The sequence below is a fragment of the Arachis stenosperma genome, chromosome 3, assembly GCF_014773155.1.
Source record: "Arachis stenosperma cultivar V10309 chromosome 3, arast.V10309.gnm1.PFL2, whole genome shotgun sequence".
Taxonomy (NCBI): Eukaryota; Viridiplantae; Streptophyta; class Magnoliopsida; order Fabales; family Fabaceae; genus Arachis; species Arachis stenosperma.
The window spans coordinates 156,570,138-156,591,042 of record NC_080379.1 but is presented as its reverse complement, the minus strand read 5'-3'; the positions used below and the strand labels follow the sequence as shown (position 1 = coordinate 156,591,042).

At 37.6% G+C, this 20,905-nt stretch overlaps 2 protein-coding genes across 2 annotated transcripts; one reads left to right on the top strand and one right to left on the bottom strand.

Moving 5' to 3' along the window:
* Window positions 1-7,025: 7,025 nt before the first annotated feature.
* LOC130966997 (uncharacterized) lies at window positions 7,026-18,080 on the bottom strand. The gene is made up of 4 exons (XM_057891821.1): window positions 17,981-18,080; window positions 17,138-17,605; window positions 16,024-16,899; window positions 7,026-7,849 (listed from the first exon to the last, which is right to left on the bottom strand). The coding sequence occupies exons 1-4, from the start codon at window positions 18,078-18,080 to the stop codon at window positions 7,026-7,028; spliced, it is 2,268 nt and encodes a 755-aa protein (XP_057747804.1).
* A 935-nt stretch (window positions 18,081-19,015) lies between these two features.
* On the top strand, window positions 19,016-19,893 carry LOC130970417 (17.3 kDa class I heat shock protein). The gene has a single exon (XM_057896500.1). The coding sequence runs from the start codon at window positions 19,213-19,215 to the stop codon at window positions 19,675-19,677; it is 465 nt and encodes a 154-aa protein (XP_057752483.1). The 5' UTR covers window positions 19,016-19,212; the 3' UTR covers window positions 19,678-19,893.
* Window positions 19,894-20,905: the final 1,012 nt, after the last annotated feature.

Genomic DNA, 20,905 nt, shown 5'->3' with positions numbered 1-20,905 from the left:
AGGCCATATTTCTCCACAGGAGAAGCCTCCAGCCAGTAAAGAAGAAAGCGAGGAGAAGAATTTTCGTTCAGAAAAAAAGGGTGGTGACCCTCTACGGCTTGAATTTTGAAAAAAAAGTTTTTAAAATCATGAAAAGACTCGTCAAAGATAGAAAAAAAACTTTCTGACCTTGAATGGCCCGGAAAGAGATCCACTGTTGCTTATTATTTTGCCCACTAAAGGACTTAGTCATATGAAAGAGATAGAAAAAGATCTTTAAAGAGGTCGGAAAATCCAATTCACGGCTAACAAGTTGATAAATTTTCATGAAACCCCAAGATTTGGAATGAAGTTGGGTGGGAGCAACTCGGCAGTGGTTTAGAACCTCTATCTCAAAGTCAGTAAAAGGCAGAAAAAACCCCTAGACGGGTAAAGAGACTCTCATACATAAAAAAGAAGTGAGGGTCAGCATTGGCAACCTTCCCAAAACAAACCCAATCTTCAGGACTCAGGGCAATCAACTCATACTTGGGCTCATCGTCATCAGAGCCACAAAACCTATGATGAACGCGAAGTTCGGAGAGATAGTTGGTATCCACTAAGGGTTCCTCCCCAAGAACAGTAACATCTACCCATTCAGAAACATGAGAAGACATCTTTTTTGGTAAAAAATAGGTGAAAGGCGACAAAGACCTACAAAGAAAAATGGAAAAGGATCACACACAGAACCTCTAAAAATCTAAAGCAAGCCCCTCAATAAAACAGAGTCACTAGCCCTATAGTCAGACTCATTACAAGCACATAAAAGCTCCTCTAAAAATGCAAAATAGAGCATTCAATAATAAAAGAGGAGAAGGAAAAGAACTGACCTTTGTTCGTGAAAAGAAGAAGGCGCGACGACAACTAAAGCACTCGAAGAAGGAAGAGTTTTCTTTCGAACAGAGAGTGTAAACAAAAGTTTTCAGAAAGGAAACAAAGAAAAAGAGGAAAAAGTATTTATAAACACAGCAGGGGCAGAAAGGTAAATCGACGCAATCATTAAAGAAACACGCCGTTACCAATGAAACTGCTCCTCACGCATAAATACGCAACCTCTAACAGACGCGATGTTTGATTAGACGCAACTGTTGAGAAATTTAAATCACGTCGGCTACAAGTCCAAGTTCAAATACTCGAGCCCAACTCGTAAATGAAAGAGATCGGACTCGAGTAGGGAAACTGTTCATACCCTGGCATAAACATTAAGGTCCAAGTCCAAATAAGCTAAGAAGGCCCAATCCAAAGAATTGCCTTCGCTGACAATCGACCTCCTTCAAAGAGGTCGGACTCTATGCCTACTTCGCTTCCGAGAAGTGGGGCCTGAAAGATAACTGGCAGATAACACTTATTCAAATAAGTAACTGCCCCTAAAATCTCTCGGCCCACTTCCAGAAGCCATATCTCAACTTCCCAGGGACGGTTATCCTCCTTAAAAGGTGGAACTATTCCAATGGTGGTTATTAGTTCACCACTATAAATACACTGACACCCATCAGGTATCTCTAAGTTCCAATACTCTATAAACCTGTAAAGCCTTTTGCTGACTTAAGCATCGGAGTGTCCTTGCAAGTATCACACCCCATTTTTTCATACATACAAGTCGGACGGCGGCTCCCTAACGCAAATCAAGTCGGAGACCTCCTCCAGCAGACGATTAGACCTACCTTACCAGTCCAGCCCATTAATCTCCAGTTACCCATTGTAACAATATTCTTTCTTCATATTTTGAATTCAAAGAGACAAATTAGTATCTTTAAACAATAAGGGTAAATTACTTAGATTAATTGACAATAAGACTATACTGTGTTTTTAAAATTAAAATTTTAATCATCACATAAATCCCATAGATTATGGTCTATGAACATCTTACAAAGTAATATATAAAAACTAATGATTATTGAACTACACTGACATGGAAATTATATTTGTTCATACTATCATTTTTATTTCAATTACAAAAATATTTGATAACAAAAAAATAGTATCAATCAAAATTTTTTATTTAATATTTATTAATTATTATAATAATTAAAGAAATAAAAGTTTAAAATTTGATTTCGTAATTAAAATTTATTAATGACTAAATCCAATTATAAATTATTGAGGAACTGATATGGGATATTTACTCGTAGAAAATTTAAAAAAAGGCACTATAGTTTATGGAGCACATGATATTGAGATAATAATTAAAATTGGTATGATGACCGCGTTTAGAAACGCTTTTTAATTTCAATATGGTACCGGAACTTCTAACAGACGCCGTTATGGGGGAGGGAGGGGAATGACGAGAGTGTGGTGTCAGTGATCACCCAACTCGCACCGTGCGAGTTCCACTAAGCAAATCTCACCGTGCGAGTTCCGTCCAGCAAATCTCACCGTGCGATTGCCACCACCGAAGACACGTGTTGCGTAGCAGGAGCCACCCCAATTCGGTGCCCTTATAACAGCTCCCTCACACATGCATTAACTTCTCTCACCCTCCGAGACATCACTCTCCCAGCTTTCGTTTTCAAACCTGAAGCCCCCATTGCTGTTCATCTTCCTCCTCTCATTTCTGCATGTTTCAATACATGAAAGAATGCCCAAAAAAAATAAAACTAGAGATGTTGATCGACCTGAGCTTCATATCATGCATTATCTCAGTCACTCTGATTATGTAAGTTTTTTTTAAGGTTTTTAAATTTTTTTATTTAAAAGTATTAATGTAAAATATTTATTTGTTATGATTGTTGTTATTAGAAGTGCAAATTAGAAATATCCATAGGATAGAATGATTATTACTATTTTTTAGGATTTATATGTATTTTTTAAGATTTTTAGAATTTTTGGAATTAATTTTTAGAATATAAGTATTATTGTTAGTGAAATTATTGTTATTATTTAGTAAGTTTGGGACGTTTTTTATAGAGAGCACGGAAATTTTAGAATGTGAATTTTGAATGTTTTGTATTATTATAGTTATGTTTATGTTTAAATATAAATATAAGGAAATTAAAAAAATTGGACCCCCAACGGTTATAATTGTAACTAATATTGAGAATAGGTTTAATTTAATTTTTATAGTTATGTTTATGTTTAAATATAAATATAAGGAAATTAAAAAAAAATTGGAGCCCCAACGGTTATAATTGTAATATTGAAAATAGGTTTAATTTAATTTTTATAATTCTATTTAAATTATTAAGTAGGTATATTGTAATGAATGAAGGTAAATGTTCTTGTTGTTGTGAGTTAGTCTTAGTTTGGGAAACTATTAATTAGTTAGTATGAATGATGTTCCAAAAAGAATTTAGGCATAGAGTGATTGTTATAAATGTTTTTTATAATTCAGTGAAATATCTTTAGTTAACTAATGGTATATGCAGTAGTAGGTGGTTAGTGGGTATTATTACATATTATTCAAGATAAATGTGTTACTGTGGAGAGATTTGATTAGGTATTTATGTATTAGTTATCATTATTATCAATAGTTGTTGTGGTATAAAATATTTTTATTTTAGTAGTAAGCTAGTAAGTGTTAAGAAGTTGAGTAATACTTTGTTATGAACTTTGCAGAAGTTAAGAATGTTGACATGTGAGCATCCTGTTCCTCCGGATCGGTACAATGATAGGGTAGAGGAGCAGCTACGACTTACTGGCTTTTACCATGCATCACAGATTGGGGTAGTCCAATGTCAAAAGGCATTGGTGAATGCTTTAATCGAGAGGTGGCACCCCGACACACATACGTTTCACCTTCCCATTGGTGAATGTGCCGTCACTCTTGAAGACGTTGCTCTAATACTTGGTCTTCCAACGGACGGACTTCCAGTTACAGGGATGACATTGAGTAGTTTCGAAGCGTTGGAGGCTGAGTGTTTGCATCAATTCGGAGTTGCACCGCGTAAGTCGGAGTGTAGAGGCAGTTGCATTAAATTGAGTTGGCTTCGGGACCTTAAAGAAAATTTACCCTTGACTGATGAAGTTGGTATACAGAGGTATGTCAAATGCCACATTATGTTGCTTATCGGGACGATCTTGTTTGGGGATAAATCAGGCGCAGCAGGTGTGCACTGGAAGTTTCTTCCATTGCTACGTGAATTTGGTAGTATTATACAATACAGTTGGGGATCTGCATGCCTAGCACACCTCTATAGGGCATTATGCCGGGCATCTCGAGTTGACTGTAAAGGCATAGATGGCCCACTAACACTTCTTCTCGGTTGGGCTTGGATGCGGCTCCCATATCTATCGCCGGTTCCTAGGGAGCTCCGCAGTTTCCCGCTAGCAAACAGGTAATATAATTTTTAAATGTACCACTTTCTTTATATTTATAACTCAATTATCAACATTAAATGTATCGTATAAGGTGGCGGAACTGGGAGCGGGGTGACCGACGATATAGATATATGAAGCTAGCTGACTTTAGGAAGGCCTTTGATGAACTTCAGGAAGGCGAGGTGAGTATTTATTAAAGTAGTATTACTTTCCTATTTAGGGCCTGTGTAAATCTTATGAACCATTGTTAATGTGACTGTTATGTCAGGCGTAGTCATGAATTTCCTTTATTTTTTTTCAGTTTGTCTGGGTTGCGTATGCTGTGGATCGCGTGGATCCTAACATAATTCCTGCTGAAATCTATATGCACTCGGTTGTGTGGAGCGCTACAGTGCCTTTGGTATCATTTGAATGTATTGAGTGGCATGCTACCGATAGGTATAGGCGACAATTCGGACTCGTTCAGGGAGTGCCTGAGGAGGTGCGGAATCTAGATAAGGCGCATGGAGAAGTCCTCACTGGTCCTAAGAATTTTAACTGGGCCACGGCACCTACTCATTACAGGTGGGTGATGCATTGGACCAACAGGTATCATCACGTTCTTTCCGAGCTTCCCATTCCTTCACAGCCTCAGTTGGAAACTTATATGCATTGGTACCGAGGAGAATATGGGAACCGCTTGTGTTTGTCAAATCTTGTGGGTGAAGAGGATGATGAAGGTAATCAGGATTTGGATGGTGGTAATCATGATATGGATGAGGGTAGTCAGGATATGGATGATGACAATGATGAACAGGAGCCACATTCGCCTGAGGTACCACCTACGAATCCGCTTCCACAAGAACAACCTCAGTTCTCAGGCCAGTATGTACCGCAGTCACACTTCAACCCATCATTTACGCATCATCAACAACATTGGGGTATGTCACAGTTTGATCCAGGCGAAGGCGGTTCTTTTAGCCAGTTGCTTGGGCTTATGGCTGGAGAAGGAGGACAGTCTCAATTTGGCCATCAAAATGAGTTAATGCCAGGGAGGCATTCGTTGGATGCGAGGTATCCAGGCCATACTTCATCGGTTGCATCTGGAGGATTTGTATCTGTTGACTCTAGTAGGAGTGACGGTGGACGCGGAGTTTTTAATAGCCAAAATCCGTACGTTGTTTCCATGGGACTCATTGAGGAAAATGATAACACACTCCAGCAGGAGACCGATGCGTATATAGTGGACAACCCGGATGCCGAAGATGATGATTCGGACGATGAAATAGAGGAGTTCGATGAGGACGAAGAGTCCCGTAATGATGGTATTCATATTTTGTATTTTGCTTTACATGATAGAGTAGTTATTTATTGTGTGGTCATAAATGGTATATCTGTTTGTGTATTCTTGGATAATATGTGGTATGTTTGTTGACTTGAGAACCTACTGTACTATATTTAATTGTTTATATATTATTGTGAACAGGTCAGGCCCGCACTCCGGATGACCAAGCCAAAGGTTACAACCTTAGGATTGATCCCCCACGTCGTAGCGCTAATCGATACACTCCATCTGCTTTCAAAAAGGCGGCCAAGAAATGCAAGAAATTGGTGAACGATGTAAAGTGATCAATTAGAAAGTAGTTGTGGTGTATTGTATGTTTTGGACATTAGGTACTAATGTATTTATTTAAGTTTTAAGCCTGTCGACTTTGTTTAGAATAATTTGTATGTTTTGGACATTAGGTACTAATGTATTTATTTAAGTTTTAAGCATGTCGACTATGTTTAGAATAATTTATATGTTTTGGACATTAGGTACTAATTTATTTATTTAAGTTTTAAGCATTTCGATTTTGTTTAGCCAGATTTGTATGTTTTGGACATTAGGTACTACTGACTTGGAGGATGCTAAGATATCTATTGTACCTTTAGAGTATCCATGAATTTATTATGAAATATATTTCATGTATTTACATGCTACAGGTGTTAAATAGAACTACTGGAGTCAATTGTTTTTTATATGGAAAATATAATTTATTATATAGGCTCTATCTAGAAAGAATATGTATATATAGTTATTGAATTCAGTAAGTAAATTAAATAATAATAATGCTACCATAATTAATCTTGCTAATAATAATTTTGTTTTGTTGACGAGCTTACCTTCTTCAATAATTTTTTTATCAGATTTTTTATTTTTTATTAGTTAAGTGGAATTTTTGTTTAAAGTCAGTTCATGGAATGCACAACACATACGTGGATATAGTAATTAAAAAATACATATAAGAAATAAACATAACAATCTTTAAAAGCTTTAAGTGAAATAGAACATACACATTTTCTGATCCAAACTGCTACTGAGATTCCAACTAGGTTTTCTACTTATTCAATTAGATTCCATTAATACTTTAACACATGGTTGATGGTTCTCCATTGAAGAGATGAATAAAAATAGCAACTTTATTTTTCGAGCATATATAATATTTGGTGTTGTTAAGTAGTAGATATTAATAAATAATACATATTAATAAATACTTGTAGTAGATATTAATATAATACATAGTAATTACTTACCAAATTATTATAAGTTAAAAATAGTTACTAATTTAACATAAAAGCAAAATAAAAACGTCATGCAATGTTACATAAATACGAGTTTCCGAGTGATATTATACAATGTTAGATTTATCAGGTCAATTTAAATCACATTGTCAACTTATGCCATGCTATATAATGCTACGCATATCATATCATCTGAGACTGTGAATCTACTGAGCATTTTCGCCGGCATTTGCACCAGATGACTGACGGCATCTGCTACGAGTATGTCCCTCAGCTCCACATAGCCTACATCGCCTAGGACGACGTAACATTCGCGTGTCCATCTCATTTAAGAAGCGAGTCATCTTGGGGCGACCTTTCGTGACGCGCCTAAGGTACGGATTCGGTACGAACCGAGGTCCATTGTAAGCTGGCCATGTTGTAGGATTACCTAGTGGCCTAAACCTTGCTCGGTACACCCGCCGAATTTGGTCCATCTTATACACATCATGGACATATAGTTTCCAATCCAGTCGTTGGTTAGCACAACAAGCGAACACATGTCTGCAAGGGATCCGATCCACCTGGAACTCACCGCAGTCACATCGAAGTCCTCGTAGATCGACTGCAAATTCCATTCCACTTGGCATCTCACGCACCTCAAAGACCTCATTCAGGCGGTCAAAGCAACTGACCTGAATGTTCCCCGATGCAAGCTGGTTTGCATGCAACTTCGAATTCACGACATCTGAGAACACATGCCCCGCACTAATCCGCGCTTCTGCCTCTGCTCTTTTTCGGGTGAACAACTCGTTTAGCCTGTAGAATGTTGCCTTCACAAGAGCAGTTATAGGCAGATTGCGTGCACCCTTCAACACTGAATTGATGCATTCCACAAGATTCGTCGTCATGTGCCCCCATCGGTATCCACCGTCAAATGCCAATGCATACTGCTCGCGAGGAATTCGGTTTAACCAGTCTGTATACGCTTCGCCCCGTTCCCGCAATCGCTGGTATCGCAGTTCGTACTCCCGCACCGTCCTTGAATATCCTGGAGGAAAGCAAAAAAAAAAAAATTAGCTGTCGAAAGAAATCGCGTGATGGTGGAATCTATTAATAACATAACTAAATTTAGTAAATGGTTACCAATGTTGACGACCAATTTTTGGAGGTACGGTGCCTTGAATTTCCGCAGAAAGTTTGACTCAATATGCCTGATGCATGACAAACCCCAATTTGACGGTTTATCTTGTATTGAATTTAGGGGATTTTATCACCTTTTACCCACATTTATTCAATGAAATAGCATGGTTTTGTATATTCTCCTTTAATTGTGCTTAAGAGTGAAAACATGCTTTTTGGGACTTAAAATAGCTAAATCTAATTCTCCTTGATTCCATTAGATGCCTTGATATGTTTGCTAAGTGATTTCAGATTTAGAAGGCAAAGATTGGATCAAGGGAATGAAGAAAGAAGCATGAAAAGTTGGAGAACTCATGAAGAAATGAAAGAACCGGAAAACTGTCAAGCCGACCTCTTCGCACTTAAACGATCATAACTTGAGCTACAGAGGTCCAAATGATGCGGTTCCAGTTGGGTTAGAAAGCTAACATCCGGGGCTTCGAAATGATATAAGATTTGCCATAGTTGCTACACGTATGGTGGCGCGCACGCGCAAAGTACGCGCACGCGCCGTTGCTGCCATCTGGTTCACTTAATGCAACATGTGGCCAGCGATTTTAGAAGCTTTGTGGGCCCAATCCAACTCATTTCTGATGCTATTTAAGCCAGGGATTGAAGGGGAATCAAGATACTTTTCATACTTTACATGTTAGTTACCATTAGCATAGTTTAGTAGTTAGAAGTAGTTTCTAGAGAGAGAAGCTCTCACTTCTCTCTAGAATTAGGATTAGGATTAGGTTTAGTTCTTAGATCTAGGTTTTAATTCATCTCCTCTTCTACTTCTACTTCTCAATTCTTTGTTGTTACATTCATCATTCTTCTACTCCTTTGTTGTAATTTCCTTTATGTTGTTCTTATACTTTGTTGTAGATCTACTATTGTTCCTTCCATTTTCTTTCAATTCAATAAGAGGTAATTCATAATAATTGTTCTTCTTTGCTTTTCTATTGTTGATCTCTTGCCTTTGTAGTTAGATCTCTCTTTAATTCTTGCAATTTATGTTGTTTACTTTTATTGCCTATTATGTGTTTGTTGAAATGCCTCTTCTAGATATAGTATAGATTTTGTTCCTCTTGGCCTAGGTAGAGTAATTAGTGACACTTGAGTTATCTAATTCCTTTGTTGATTGGTAATTGGAGAGATTGCTAATTGGTTTGGAGTGCACTAAAGCTAGTCTTTCCTTGGGAGTTGGCTAGGACTTGTGGCTCAAGTCAATTCATCCACTTGACTTTCCTTTATTTAGTAAGGGTTAACTAAGTGGTAGCAATGAACAATTCTCATCATAATTGAGAAGGATAACTAGGATAGGACTTCTAATTTTCATACCTTGCCAAGAGCCTTTTATAGTTGTTAGTTTATTTTCATTGCCATTTACTTTCATGCTTCATATCAAAACCCCAAAACAACTCACAACCAATAACAAGACACTTTATTGTAATTCCTAGGGAGAACGACCCGAGGTTTAAATACTTCGGTTTATAGATTTTAGGGGTTTGTACTTGTGACAAACAAATTTTTGTATGAAAGGATTAGCGATTGGTTTAGAGACTATACTTGCAACGAGAATTCATTTGTGAAATTCTAAACCGTCAAAAAATCCAATCATCAAAATGGCGCCGTTGCCGGGGAATTGCAATGGTGTTGTGTTATTGGTTATTGTATATATGTAAATATTGTGAATAGCTTGATTTTTGGATTGCTTGTTAGTTTTTGCTAGTCTTAGTATTTTGTTTCATTATTTCTTATTAGTCTTTGTTTTTTATTTTCTCTTGCTACTATGAATTCTCACTTTGGCTATGAGTGTAATTGCAACTATGTTGTAGGTGATGAGAACTATAATGAGAATGTGTATCAAGAATGGGATAACCAAAGGTGGGAGGAACCATATGCTTATGATCAATCCTCATGGCAACAACCCCCACCAATGCACTACGAAGAAGAGCCATTCTATGATGCATACCAATCCAATGGCTATGGTGAATCTCCTTGTGACTTTCAAGAACCACCACCACATGCCTATGAGTCATATCCTCAACATGAACCTCAACCACACTCTCAAGCCTATTTTCACCAAACACCTCCATATGACCATGATTCATATCCACCATCCCAACCACCTTTTGAACCATATGAGCCATACATGGAACCACAATTCCAAGATTACTACTCCCAAGAACCACCTCAATATACACCACCACCTTACCAAGAAGAACCACCTTCCTATAATGAACCCTTTCTCCAAGACAATGAACCCTCTTATCCTCTCCAATCTTCAATGGATGAAATCCTTAGCCTTATACTTCAAGGGCAAGGAGAAATGCAAAGGGAGACACTAGAATTTATGGCTACTTTGACCAAGGTAGTAAGTAATTTAGTCTCCCAATATTTGAGTACTCAAGGAACTCCCATGGCTACATGTGGAGAATCAATTGAAAAGCATAGCATGAAGGAGAGATTGGAAACTCCGGTGGAGAATGAGGAATGCTACTTTGTGTTAGAACAATTGGAGGAACCTATGGTCATTGATGAAGAGGAAGAAGTGGTTGAAGACTTAGGAGATGCGGAACCCCCTTGGGAACTTAGAATTGAAGAAAACCCCTCCAAGAAGATTGAATTTGATGTTGAGGAGGAAAGTGCACAATCTCCAAAACAATTTTTGAATGAAGACTTGGAAGGAATGAAGCAAAAATTGAGTTTCCTTGGTGATGAAGATCATGCATCCAATCTTCTTGGTGAAGAATCCTTTGAATTTGAAGAACCTTCTCCCAATGAATTTGAAAGTGATATGGAGGTAGATTTCTCTCAACCTCCCATTTATGACTTGAGTGATGGAGAAGAGCTAGATGAATATGATGAACAAAGGATTGAAAATGAAGAAGTTTATGAAGAGGTGGAGATTGACAAAGAAGCAAACAAGGGAGTGGAGTTTACTAGCACATTGGAAATACCTCTCCCCAAGCCACCACCATCCACTCTCTCATTCAAGTGGGTAAATTCCTTATGCTCAAGCTTTATTATTCCCCTTGAATATGGTTTGCTTGAGACGGATGGTCAACTAAGACATATTTGTGGCTTTAAGAGTAAAAAGGAAATGGTTAGTGGTTTGAAATATCATTCTAGGTTCATTATGGTTGCATGCTCAAAGCTTAATTGTAAAGGTTGGTGTATAACTAGAATACATGGGCCTAGAAGGATGTTTGGTCACTTTGTTGAGAATTCACCTTGCTCACCACCCACATGGATTAATGATAATCAACTTGGAGATGGGTGTGAAGACAAAATATGGGATCCGGGAACACATGAGGATCAACATTGGGAGCCCATGGTTTGTGAAGAACTCCATCAAAGCTTGGAGATATTAATCTTGAATGATGGAGCTTATTGGAAGTCCAAGCATTGGTGGAAGTTCCAAGATGAGTACAAGCACAAACCACCTTGAGAGGAGCTCCCCATAAGTCCAACTTAAGGACAATAAACAAAAGTGCTAGGTGGGAGACACCCCACCATGGTAACTTCTTTTCATTTTCTCTTTTGTACATATTGGTAGAATTAGTTTAAATTCTTGTTTTGATTGATTTGATGAGTTTAAATTGGTATTTTAGTATGTTAAATAAGGTTTTATGGTATCTTGGTAGCTGTTTGGAGGTTTAGAATGCTTAGATTGGTGCAAAAACATAGCAAAATTTTTGAAAAACAGAGCACCATCCACGCGTACGCGCACTGCGTGCGTACGCGTGCATCAAGCATTTTGGACCATCCACGCGTGCGCGCCATACACGCGTACGCGTGGATTGAGAAGTTCCACCGTCCATACCTTGACCCGAGAGTTAGGCCTGCACCATGCGGAAATTGGGCCTGAGGCACAAACCAATTCACGCGTATGCGCACATGACGCGTACGCGCCACTCTCGAAATAAACCAGCCGCGCGCGCGCGGCATGCGCGCGTGCGCGTGGATTTCCTTCCTTCACCACATTTCTTTTCTTCTCCTCTTTCTATTTCTTTCCTCCTCCTTTCTTTTTCCCTCCTCCTACCCCTCATCCAACACTTCCAAACACCATGGATAACCATTTATTTTAGTTAGTTGATTAGTTAGTCGGTTAGTTTGTTAGTTAGTTTTAGTTTAGTTTTCATTTTATTTTCTCTCTTTTCATCATAAGTGTTGGATTATTGACTTTGTTTACTATGCATTGCTTCCCCCTTATTGCCTAAATGCTAATTTAGCATTAATGTTTTTAGATAATCTTTGTTGGATCCTATAATTGAGGTTATATTTTGCTACTTGGTCTTGAGTTTTTCATGCTTATCTTTTGAAAAATACCAAGTGATGAGAATTGCCTTCGAGCTTGTAACTTTTCTTGAATTACATGATTTGGCCACCATGTGATTTGAGCCTTATTTTGTGATTAGGCAACCTCTTGATGGATGATGTTGTGCATGTACCTCAATGCATTGTATTTCATGATTATATGCGTCCATATGTTTGACTTGAATGCTTTCATGCTTCTTTAATGCTTGTTTTACCTTACAAGTTCACTTAAAGCATCTCAAGCATAGTAGAATGAGTAAAGTGCATGCTTCTTTTGTGACATAACTTTTATGCTAATGTGTGTTCTAAACCGCGCAATTTAGAATTCACACACTTATTTGTCATTAATGTCACACTAATTCACTCACTCAATTCTAGTGATTTACCTCATTCCAACAATTATGCTTCCTTGCTTTTGTATTACCCTACCTTATGGTGTTATATTTTTGTTTTTCATGATGAATACACCACAAGCAATAACGGAAGCAAGACTAAGAACACGTAGCAATCCGGAGAGTCGTCGTACCCCCTTGCTCATCTTTGAGTGCACCGAGGACGGTGCAAACTTTTAAGTGTGGGGAGGTCGTCCGACCGTTCGACGATTTCGGGTGACAAGTTTCTAATCCCAACACTTTTGCATTTCATTCTAGGATTTTAGGATTTTTACTTGCATTCTCTTAATTTTTGTATATGTATACACAATAAGCTTAGTCAAAATAATGAAAATTTTCAAGATTTCTACCTATAGGGCACCTTAATTGATTTGAGTCAAAACTTTTCATAGAACTTGCTTGAAATATATATATATTGTGGATCATATTTTTGAGCTAAGAACACAAGCAAGTGAGATTTGAGCCTAATGGTGTGGTTACATCTTATAACCACTTATTTTCCTTCTTGTGTGCATTATCCTCTTTCTATGATTGTAATCTTTGAATTGTTTGATTCTTTATGTCCATTATTTTGTGTATTCATGCATTTATATGATTGAGGCCATCATTTCATTTAACTCACTTACCCAAATAGCCTTACCTTTTATATTCCTTTGTTAGCCAATTTGAGCCTACGATTAACCCACTTTGTTCTTAATTTAGCACATTACAAGCCTTAAAGCGAAAAAAAACAATAAAAGTCCTTATTTGGATCTTTGATTAGCTTAGGCTAGTGTGTGTGAGCACCATTCAAGTGTGGAAATCTTGGGACATTGGGTGAATAAAAGGGTAGTTTTGTATTATTATTGGAAATATTGGGAATCGGGTATATGCTCATGTATTGATCAAATGTAAAACCTTATGCATTGATGCTCTTGTATATAGAAAGAAAAAAATGAGAAAAACAAAAGAAAAAGAAAAGAAAAATAATATGGAAAAGGAAAAGAAAAAAAATAGAAAAAAAAAGAAAGAAAAAAAAGGAAAAAAAAGAGAGAAAAGAAAAGTAATAAAGGGGACAAAATGCCCCAAATCAAAGTATAGTCCAATAAAATCAATGCATAGGTGTTGTGAAATTAAAAAGGAATACATGAGTATGTGAAAAAGTGAAAAGTGGGTAGTTAGGTTAGAACTCAAGTGTATAGGATGTCATAGGTTATGTGGGAAGTTTAAGCTTATCAAAGATTCAAATTTCAAAGTCCACTTGACCAAATATGCATCCTACCTTGACCCTAGCCCCATTACAACCTAAAGAAAAGACCTCATGATACTTGTATGCATGCATGAAATATATGTCGATTGTTAGAAGAAAAACAAATCTTAGAAAGCATGATTAGGAGAGAATTGAGTGAATCAACCCTAAACACTTGAGCGAATAGAGTGCAAATACATCCGGTGAGGGTTTGATGCTCAATTACATGTTTCCACCAATGATCATCTCCTTTCATGCAAGTTTGTAAAAGTATTTAATAGCTCAATTCAATTGTGGTTTGGCATGGTTGTTAATACCTTTTGCCCTTGTGCTTATATATGCTTCTTGGGAATTAATTTATTTTGACCAAGCAATTGCATTCATGTAGATAGTTGCATATAGGTAGATTGCATTTAGTTAGTTTTCATTGAATAAATGTTGATCCCTTTGCTTTCTCTTGGTTTAAGCATGAGGACATGCTTGGTTTAAGTGTGGGGAGGTTGACAAACCCCAATTTGACGGTTTATCTTGTATTGAATTTAGGGGATTTTATCACCTTTTACCCACATTTATTCAATGAAATAGCATGGTTTTGTATATTCTCCTTTAATTGTGCTTAAGAGTGAAAACATGCTTTTTGGGACTTAAAATAGCTAAATCTAATTCTCCTTGATTCCATTAGATGCCTTGATATGTTTGCTAAGTGATTTCAGATTTAGAAGGCAAAGATTGGATCAAGGGAATGAAGAAAGAAGCATGAAAAGTTGGAGAACTCATGAAGAAATGAAAGAACCGGAAAACTGTCAAGCCGACCTCTTCGCACTTAAACGATCATAACTTGAGCTACAGAGGTCCAAATGATGCGGTTCCAGTTGGGTTAGAAAGCTAACATCCGGGGCTTCGAAATGATATAAGATTTGCCATAGTTGCTACACGTATGGTGGCGCGCACGCGCAAAGTACGCGCACGCGCCGTTGCTGCCATCTGGTTCACTTAATGCAACATGTGGCCAGCGATTTTAGAAGCTTTGTGGGCCCAATCCAACTCATTTCTGATGCTATTTAAGCCAGGGATTGAAGGGGAATCAAGATACTTTTCATACTTTACATGTTAGTTACCATTAGCATAGTTTAGTAGTTAGAAGTAGTTTCTAGAGAGAGAAGCTCTCACTTCTCTCTAGAATTAGGATTAGGATTAGGTTTAGTTCTTAGATCTAGGTTTTAATTCATCTCCTCTTCTACTTCTACTTCTCAATTCTTTGTTGTTACATTCATCATTCTTCTACTCCTTTGTTGTAATTTCCTTTATGTTGTTCTTATACTTTGTTGTAGATCTACTATTGTTCCTTCCATTTTCTTTCAATTCAATAAGAGGTAATTCATAATAATTGTTCTTCTTTGCTTTTCTATTGTTGATCTCTTGCCTTTGTAGTTAGATCTCTCTTTAATTCTTGCAATTTATGTTGTTTACTTTTATTGCCTATTATGTGTTTGTTGAAATGCCTCTTCTAGATATAGTATAGATTTTGTTCCTCTTGGCCTAGGTAGAGTAATTAGTGACACTTGAGTTATCTAATTCCTTTGTTGATTGGTAATTGGAGAGATTGCTAATTGGTTTGGAGTGCACTAAAGCTAGTCTTTCCTTGGGAGTTGGCTAGGACTTGTGGCTCAAGTCAATTCATCCACTTGACTTTCCTTTATTTAGTAAGGGTTAACTAAGTGGTAGCAATGAACAATTCTCATCATAATTGAGAAGGATAACTAGGATAGGACTTCTAATTTTCATACCTTGCCAAGAGCCTTTTATAGTTGTTAGTTTATTTTCATTGCCATTTACTTTCATGCTTCATATCAAAACCCCAAAACAACTCACAACCAATAACAAGACACTTTATTGTAATTCCTAGGGAGAACGACCCGAGGTTTAAATACTTCGGTTTATAGATTTTAGGGGTTTGTACTTGTGACAAACAAATTTTTGTATGAAAGGATTAGCGATTGGTTTAGAGACTATACTTGCAACGAGAATTCATTTGTGAAATTCTAAACCGTCAAAAAATCCAATCATCAATGCAAAACATATGAAAAGCTCTAGGAGGTGACCAAGCTCCATTACTGCGCTCCACAACTGCATTGATGGATTCGTGTCGGTCGGATATTAGACCAATACCATCCCGAGTGACAACATGTTGACGAAGGTTACTTAGGAAAAAGTGCCATGCATCAGAAGTCTCTCCCTCCACAACAGCAAACGCAATTGGGACAATATTGTTGTTCCCATCTTGTGAAACTGCCACTAGCAGACAACCCTTATACTTTCCATACAAGTGAGTCCCATCCACCTGGACAACTGGTTTACAATGTCTGAATGCCCTAATACAGGGGTAATAACTCCAGAATACTCGATGCAGTACTCGAATATCACCCACCAATTCATCCCCTTGATAAGCAGGCATAGTCTCAAAATGGACAACAGCTGACGGCTCCCTATGACACATGGCCTCAAACCATATAGGCAACGCTTCATACGATGCTTCCCAACCTCCAAATATTTTTTCTACTGCCCTTTGCTTAGCCAGCCATGCTTTCCGATAACTAATGGTGTAGTTAAACTTCGATTGCACTTCTGCTATAACCGACTTTATCTTTAAGGACGGGTCCGCCTCAACCAATGGCTTTATCGCTTCTGCAATTGTGAGAGAATCCAGCTTCGAATGGTCCTGTGAAATCGTGGCTCGGGTACATGTGTGACTACCATTATACCTCCTTATAACCCAACAGTACTTCCTGCTGATCATGCTAACCCTGATAAGCCAATCACACCCTGATCCGTACTGCGTACACTTGGCATAAAATGTCAACGGCTCAGACTCATACACCCGGTAGTCTACACTTCGTCGTATGGTATACTCTTTTATCGCCTTAATAACAGCTTCCCTCGAACCGAACTCCATACCAACGGCAAACTCACCATCTGCGACAATAGGAATCTCTGCATTTGACAACCAGCATAGGAAAAATCAAATAAAGAGACATATATTACAAATCTGACAACACCTTATTATGTCACTCTAATTAAAACAAAAACACCAGCAAGTCATGTAAAAATTAGACCATAAAGGCCGGTTCGACCGTCGCACGACATGAACCGGAACCTAACCGGTCCGGTTCACTGGATTTTAACCGTTAACTGCGAATGATATTTACAAACTCATGTAAATTTTACCTACCTGCAGTCATATATCCCGGAAACTCCGGAACATGCATGGCTTCCAAATCCAAAACCCGCATGAATGATGGCTCCTCAAACGGCTCATCGTTTGCGAGTGCATTTGCCACCTCTGTTACATCTGGCGCCGTAGCTCCTTCACCTTGATCTTCACCTCCATCTCCATCTGGACCAACAAACTGGTAGTTACTTTCGAACTCTTCTTCACTGTCAGTATTATAATCTTCTCGTAGAATATTTCGGTCGGCCTCAGATTGTTCAAACTCAATATACAACTCGATGAAGGAGATCTGAGCCCGGTTTTCAATATACATTGAAAACATCTCTTGCATGCTCGCTTCGTCCGTCACATATCTGCTTTGAAACTGGACGAATCCACCAAATACCTGTATGGGATATCTGTATAGAATACATGATATCTTTCTTGCTCTCTCAGAATCAATGGCTTCAGAAATCACCCCTTTCAGCTCTTCAAATGAGATGATAAAGGGAATAACAACATCTAAGGGTTTTTCACATATAAATTTTACTCCTTCCGAAGTTTGTAGTAAAATCTGACCAAAATAATACACCTTTAATAATACTCGGTCACTCATCTCTCTCAAACATATAAAAAGAAAAGAAGATAGATTTGGCAAGTAGAGTTCAACTTTGAATCACCAAATAATAATAAGGAAACGAGAAAGAAGAAACAGAAGAGTATGCAGCCGTTCAAGTTGGGGAAGAAGAAGACGCGAGTGACCTACTTCCTTACTGCGTGCTTTTATATGGACCATTTTAAGGAACTCGCACCCATCGACTAGGTTAACATGACACAGCTAAATATTTACAACTCAAATCGCACCATGCGATTTCCTATTCAATTTCCTGGAATAAACTTCATCCCCACTCAAAACGGAGGGTGCGAGTTCGTACCAATATCCAACCCCTACAACTCGCACCATGCGATTTGTTGCACCGTTGTAACACACCCAACTTTAAACGGAGGGTGCGATTTCAGTAGCAGAAAATCTCATTTCTCCTAATCATACAAATCGCACGGTGCGATTTCATGTAGCATAAATTTTCATTTCTCCTTCTCATACAAATCGCACGGTGCGATTTCTCCACCCTCACAGTGTCAGAAAGCTATCCCACATATGCGTGTATTCCCCCATACTTCCATATCTGTGAAAAGCTCCCCTGTAGGTTCCATATCGATAAAAATTAGCCCCTTTAGAAATTACAGAATAAGCTATAATTTTAGATAATAAATTACAATTTCGTAGAATAATTAACATACAAAAAGAGAAAATAATACTAATTCTAGTATTAATATTAATATAATTCACCATGATGTACTTGATTGATTGATAGTTATATGATTTTTGATATGAAAGATAATAAAAATATAACTAAAATTATCTAAAAGTATTTGTAAAGTATATGATTATTGATTATTCAATACGTGTGATGACTAATAATTTGCACAATTGTGCAACTATTTAATTTAAAAACTAACTATGTGGAAGTAGGAGAAAGCTCATGTTTGTTCACAAAATTGAGTCATAAATAAAATTTCTTTGATTTTCTTTTTGTTTTTTCAGAGTCGGTATTTATCAAGCTTTTTGTTTCTTTGTTTGTCTTGAACACTTATTTCTTTTTTCCTTTCAGCCTTTGGTCAGGCCCTAAATGTAACATTTAAAGATTCGTCTTCCTATCGTAGGCCCAAAAAACAATTTGGGCTTCAAAACATACTCTATTAGTCATAAGAGATTAAGAGGTAAGCCAGCCATGACCAAGAGGGAAATAGAGGTAAGCCAGCAAGACCCAAAAAAGAAAATAGAGGTAAGCCAGAGGGTTCTACGTGGAACCTGAAGAATCTGGAAGGTTTTGGAGGTTTCAACATCTTGTGAAGGAATAATTAGTAGATACTGGATAGACTTTTCTGGAAAATACCTGACTCCTCCTCCACAGCGTTTAAATACCTCATGTATCTTCATTCCTCTGCATCACGCTAGCAAGACAACAAAGTATTTCCTAATCAATCACACACACATCATTTTCTACTCGATCACACAAAAAGAAAAGAAGAGAATGTCGCTGATTCCAAGTTTCTTCGGTGGGCGAAGGAGCAACGTCTTCGATCCTTTCTCCCTCGACGTTTGGGACCCCTTCAAAGACTTCCAATTCCCGAGCTCTCTTACTTCTTCCGACAATTCTGCGTTCGTCAACACTCGTGTGGACTGGAAGGAGACTCCCGAAGCTCATGTCTTCAAGGCTGATCTTCCTGGTCTCAAGAAGGAGGAAGTGAAGGTTGAGATCGAAGATAACAGTGTCCTTCAGATCAGCGGAGAGAGGAACGTTGAGAAGGAGGACAAGAACGACACCTGGCACCGTGTGGAGCGCAGCAGCGGCAAGTTCATGCGGAGGTTTAGGCTCCCTGAGAACGCCAAGATGGATCAGGTGAAGGCATCCATGGAGAATGGTGTTCTCACTGTCACTGTTCCCAAGGCAGAAGTTAAGAAACCTGATGTTAAGCCCATTCAGATCACTGGTTAAACAAGATACTTTTTTCCTTGTTTTTGCTCCTCTCGTTTTCAAACCTGTGTTTGCGTTTTGTTGTGAATTGTAATTGCGTAATGCCTATGTCACGTTCATGTCCCTGAGAAATATAAATCATGTAGTAGCGGTAAGTAAGAAAGCAAGATTATTGTGATATGAGATGTAATCAAGTATGTAGTGCATGTGAATAATAATAATTTCTTTCTTTTATCAGTTGAGGGATTTGAAATTCTTCTCTTGCTTTTTCTTCTTAATTACTCCATCGATTCCCGCATTTCCCTCTAAAACATATTTTACTTTCTTAATTTGTTTAAAAAAAAAGGCCTGCGTGCTAGCAGATTGCATGTAGAAAAATTTCCCAGTTTCTTTTATTATTTTATATTTACCTGAGTTGTAATTAAAAGCAATTACCTTTCTCATGGAGAGATTTTCTCAGTTTCTCTTGGTTCGGTTTTTACCGTTAAAACGGTTACGTGTGTTATTTGGACCCATTTTTCTGTCAAAGCAGCAGTAAAATTTTACACAAATCCAAACTTACTTTAACAGATTTTCAACCTTGACTAAATACAAGAGTCCTCCTTTAACATGTGACGCTCATTCAACTTATTTTTGTTGAGTACCATATCCGCACCCCATATCAATCATTATATGCTTCTACAGAACTCGCCAAATGTGTCATGTTGCATTTGCTGATATACCAAGATGCAAACATAAGTCTCTGTTGCCCACTTGTAGAGTTAGATATCAGGATCAGCGAAAAGGAAAAAACGACACGATTTTGTGTGTTTCGAAATTCAGATACTTTTTTTATTATTGATGGCAGTTATGCCAAAACAAATCTAGCTCACTTTGCATCAGATGACACTCATTTTTGAATGAATCATACAATATAAGTTACGTATTTACAGCAGACTATAATATTAAATCATACATTGTAATCCTATATTATAATCCCGAATGCTACTTACTCTATAGCTTCTTCTGGTATAACTGTCAACAAAGAATACTTGGCTTTGATTGAGATTCTGCCATTATCCACACACAACTTTGCGCCTGTGACAACCCAATATCCAGGTGTATCCTCTGGGCCCTTAACCATTTCTTATCCAACACAGCTATTTCTTATCCTTCACTTTTCTTACCTCTAATTATGGAAGGAAATATAATAAAATGTAATTATAAATATTATTTTTTCATACAAATAATTGTATCATTGCATCCTGTT

What these genes read in the sequence shown, in the direction of transcription:
- LOC130966997 (XM_057891821.1), bottom strand. Translation starts at nt 18,080, where the DNA reads ATGGTGCGAGTTGTAGGGGTTGGATATTGGTACGAACTCGCACCCTCC. An exon ending in TCCGGGATATATGACTGCAG is followed by an intron (nt 16,900 to 17,137) that starts GTAGGTAAAATT and finishes TGTCAAATGCAG; the next exon opens with AGATTCCTATTGTCGCAGAT. An exon ending in CAATGCAGTTGTGGAGCGCA is followed by an intron (nt 7,850 to 16,023) that starts GTAATGGAGCTT and finishes GCTTTCCTCCAG; the next exon opens with GATATTCAAGGACGGTGCGG.
- LOC130970417 (XM_057896500.1), top strand. Translation starts at nt 19,213, where the DNA reads ATGTCGCTGATTCCAAGTTTCTTCGGTGGGCGAAGGAGCAACGTCTTC.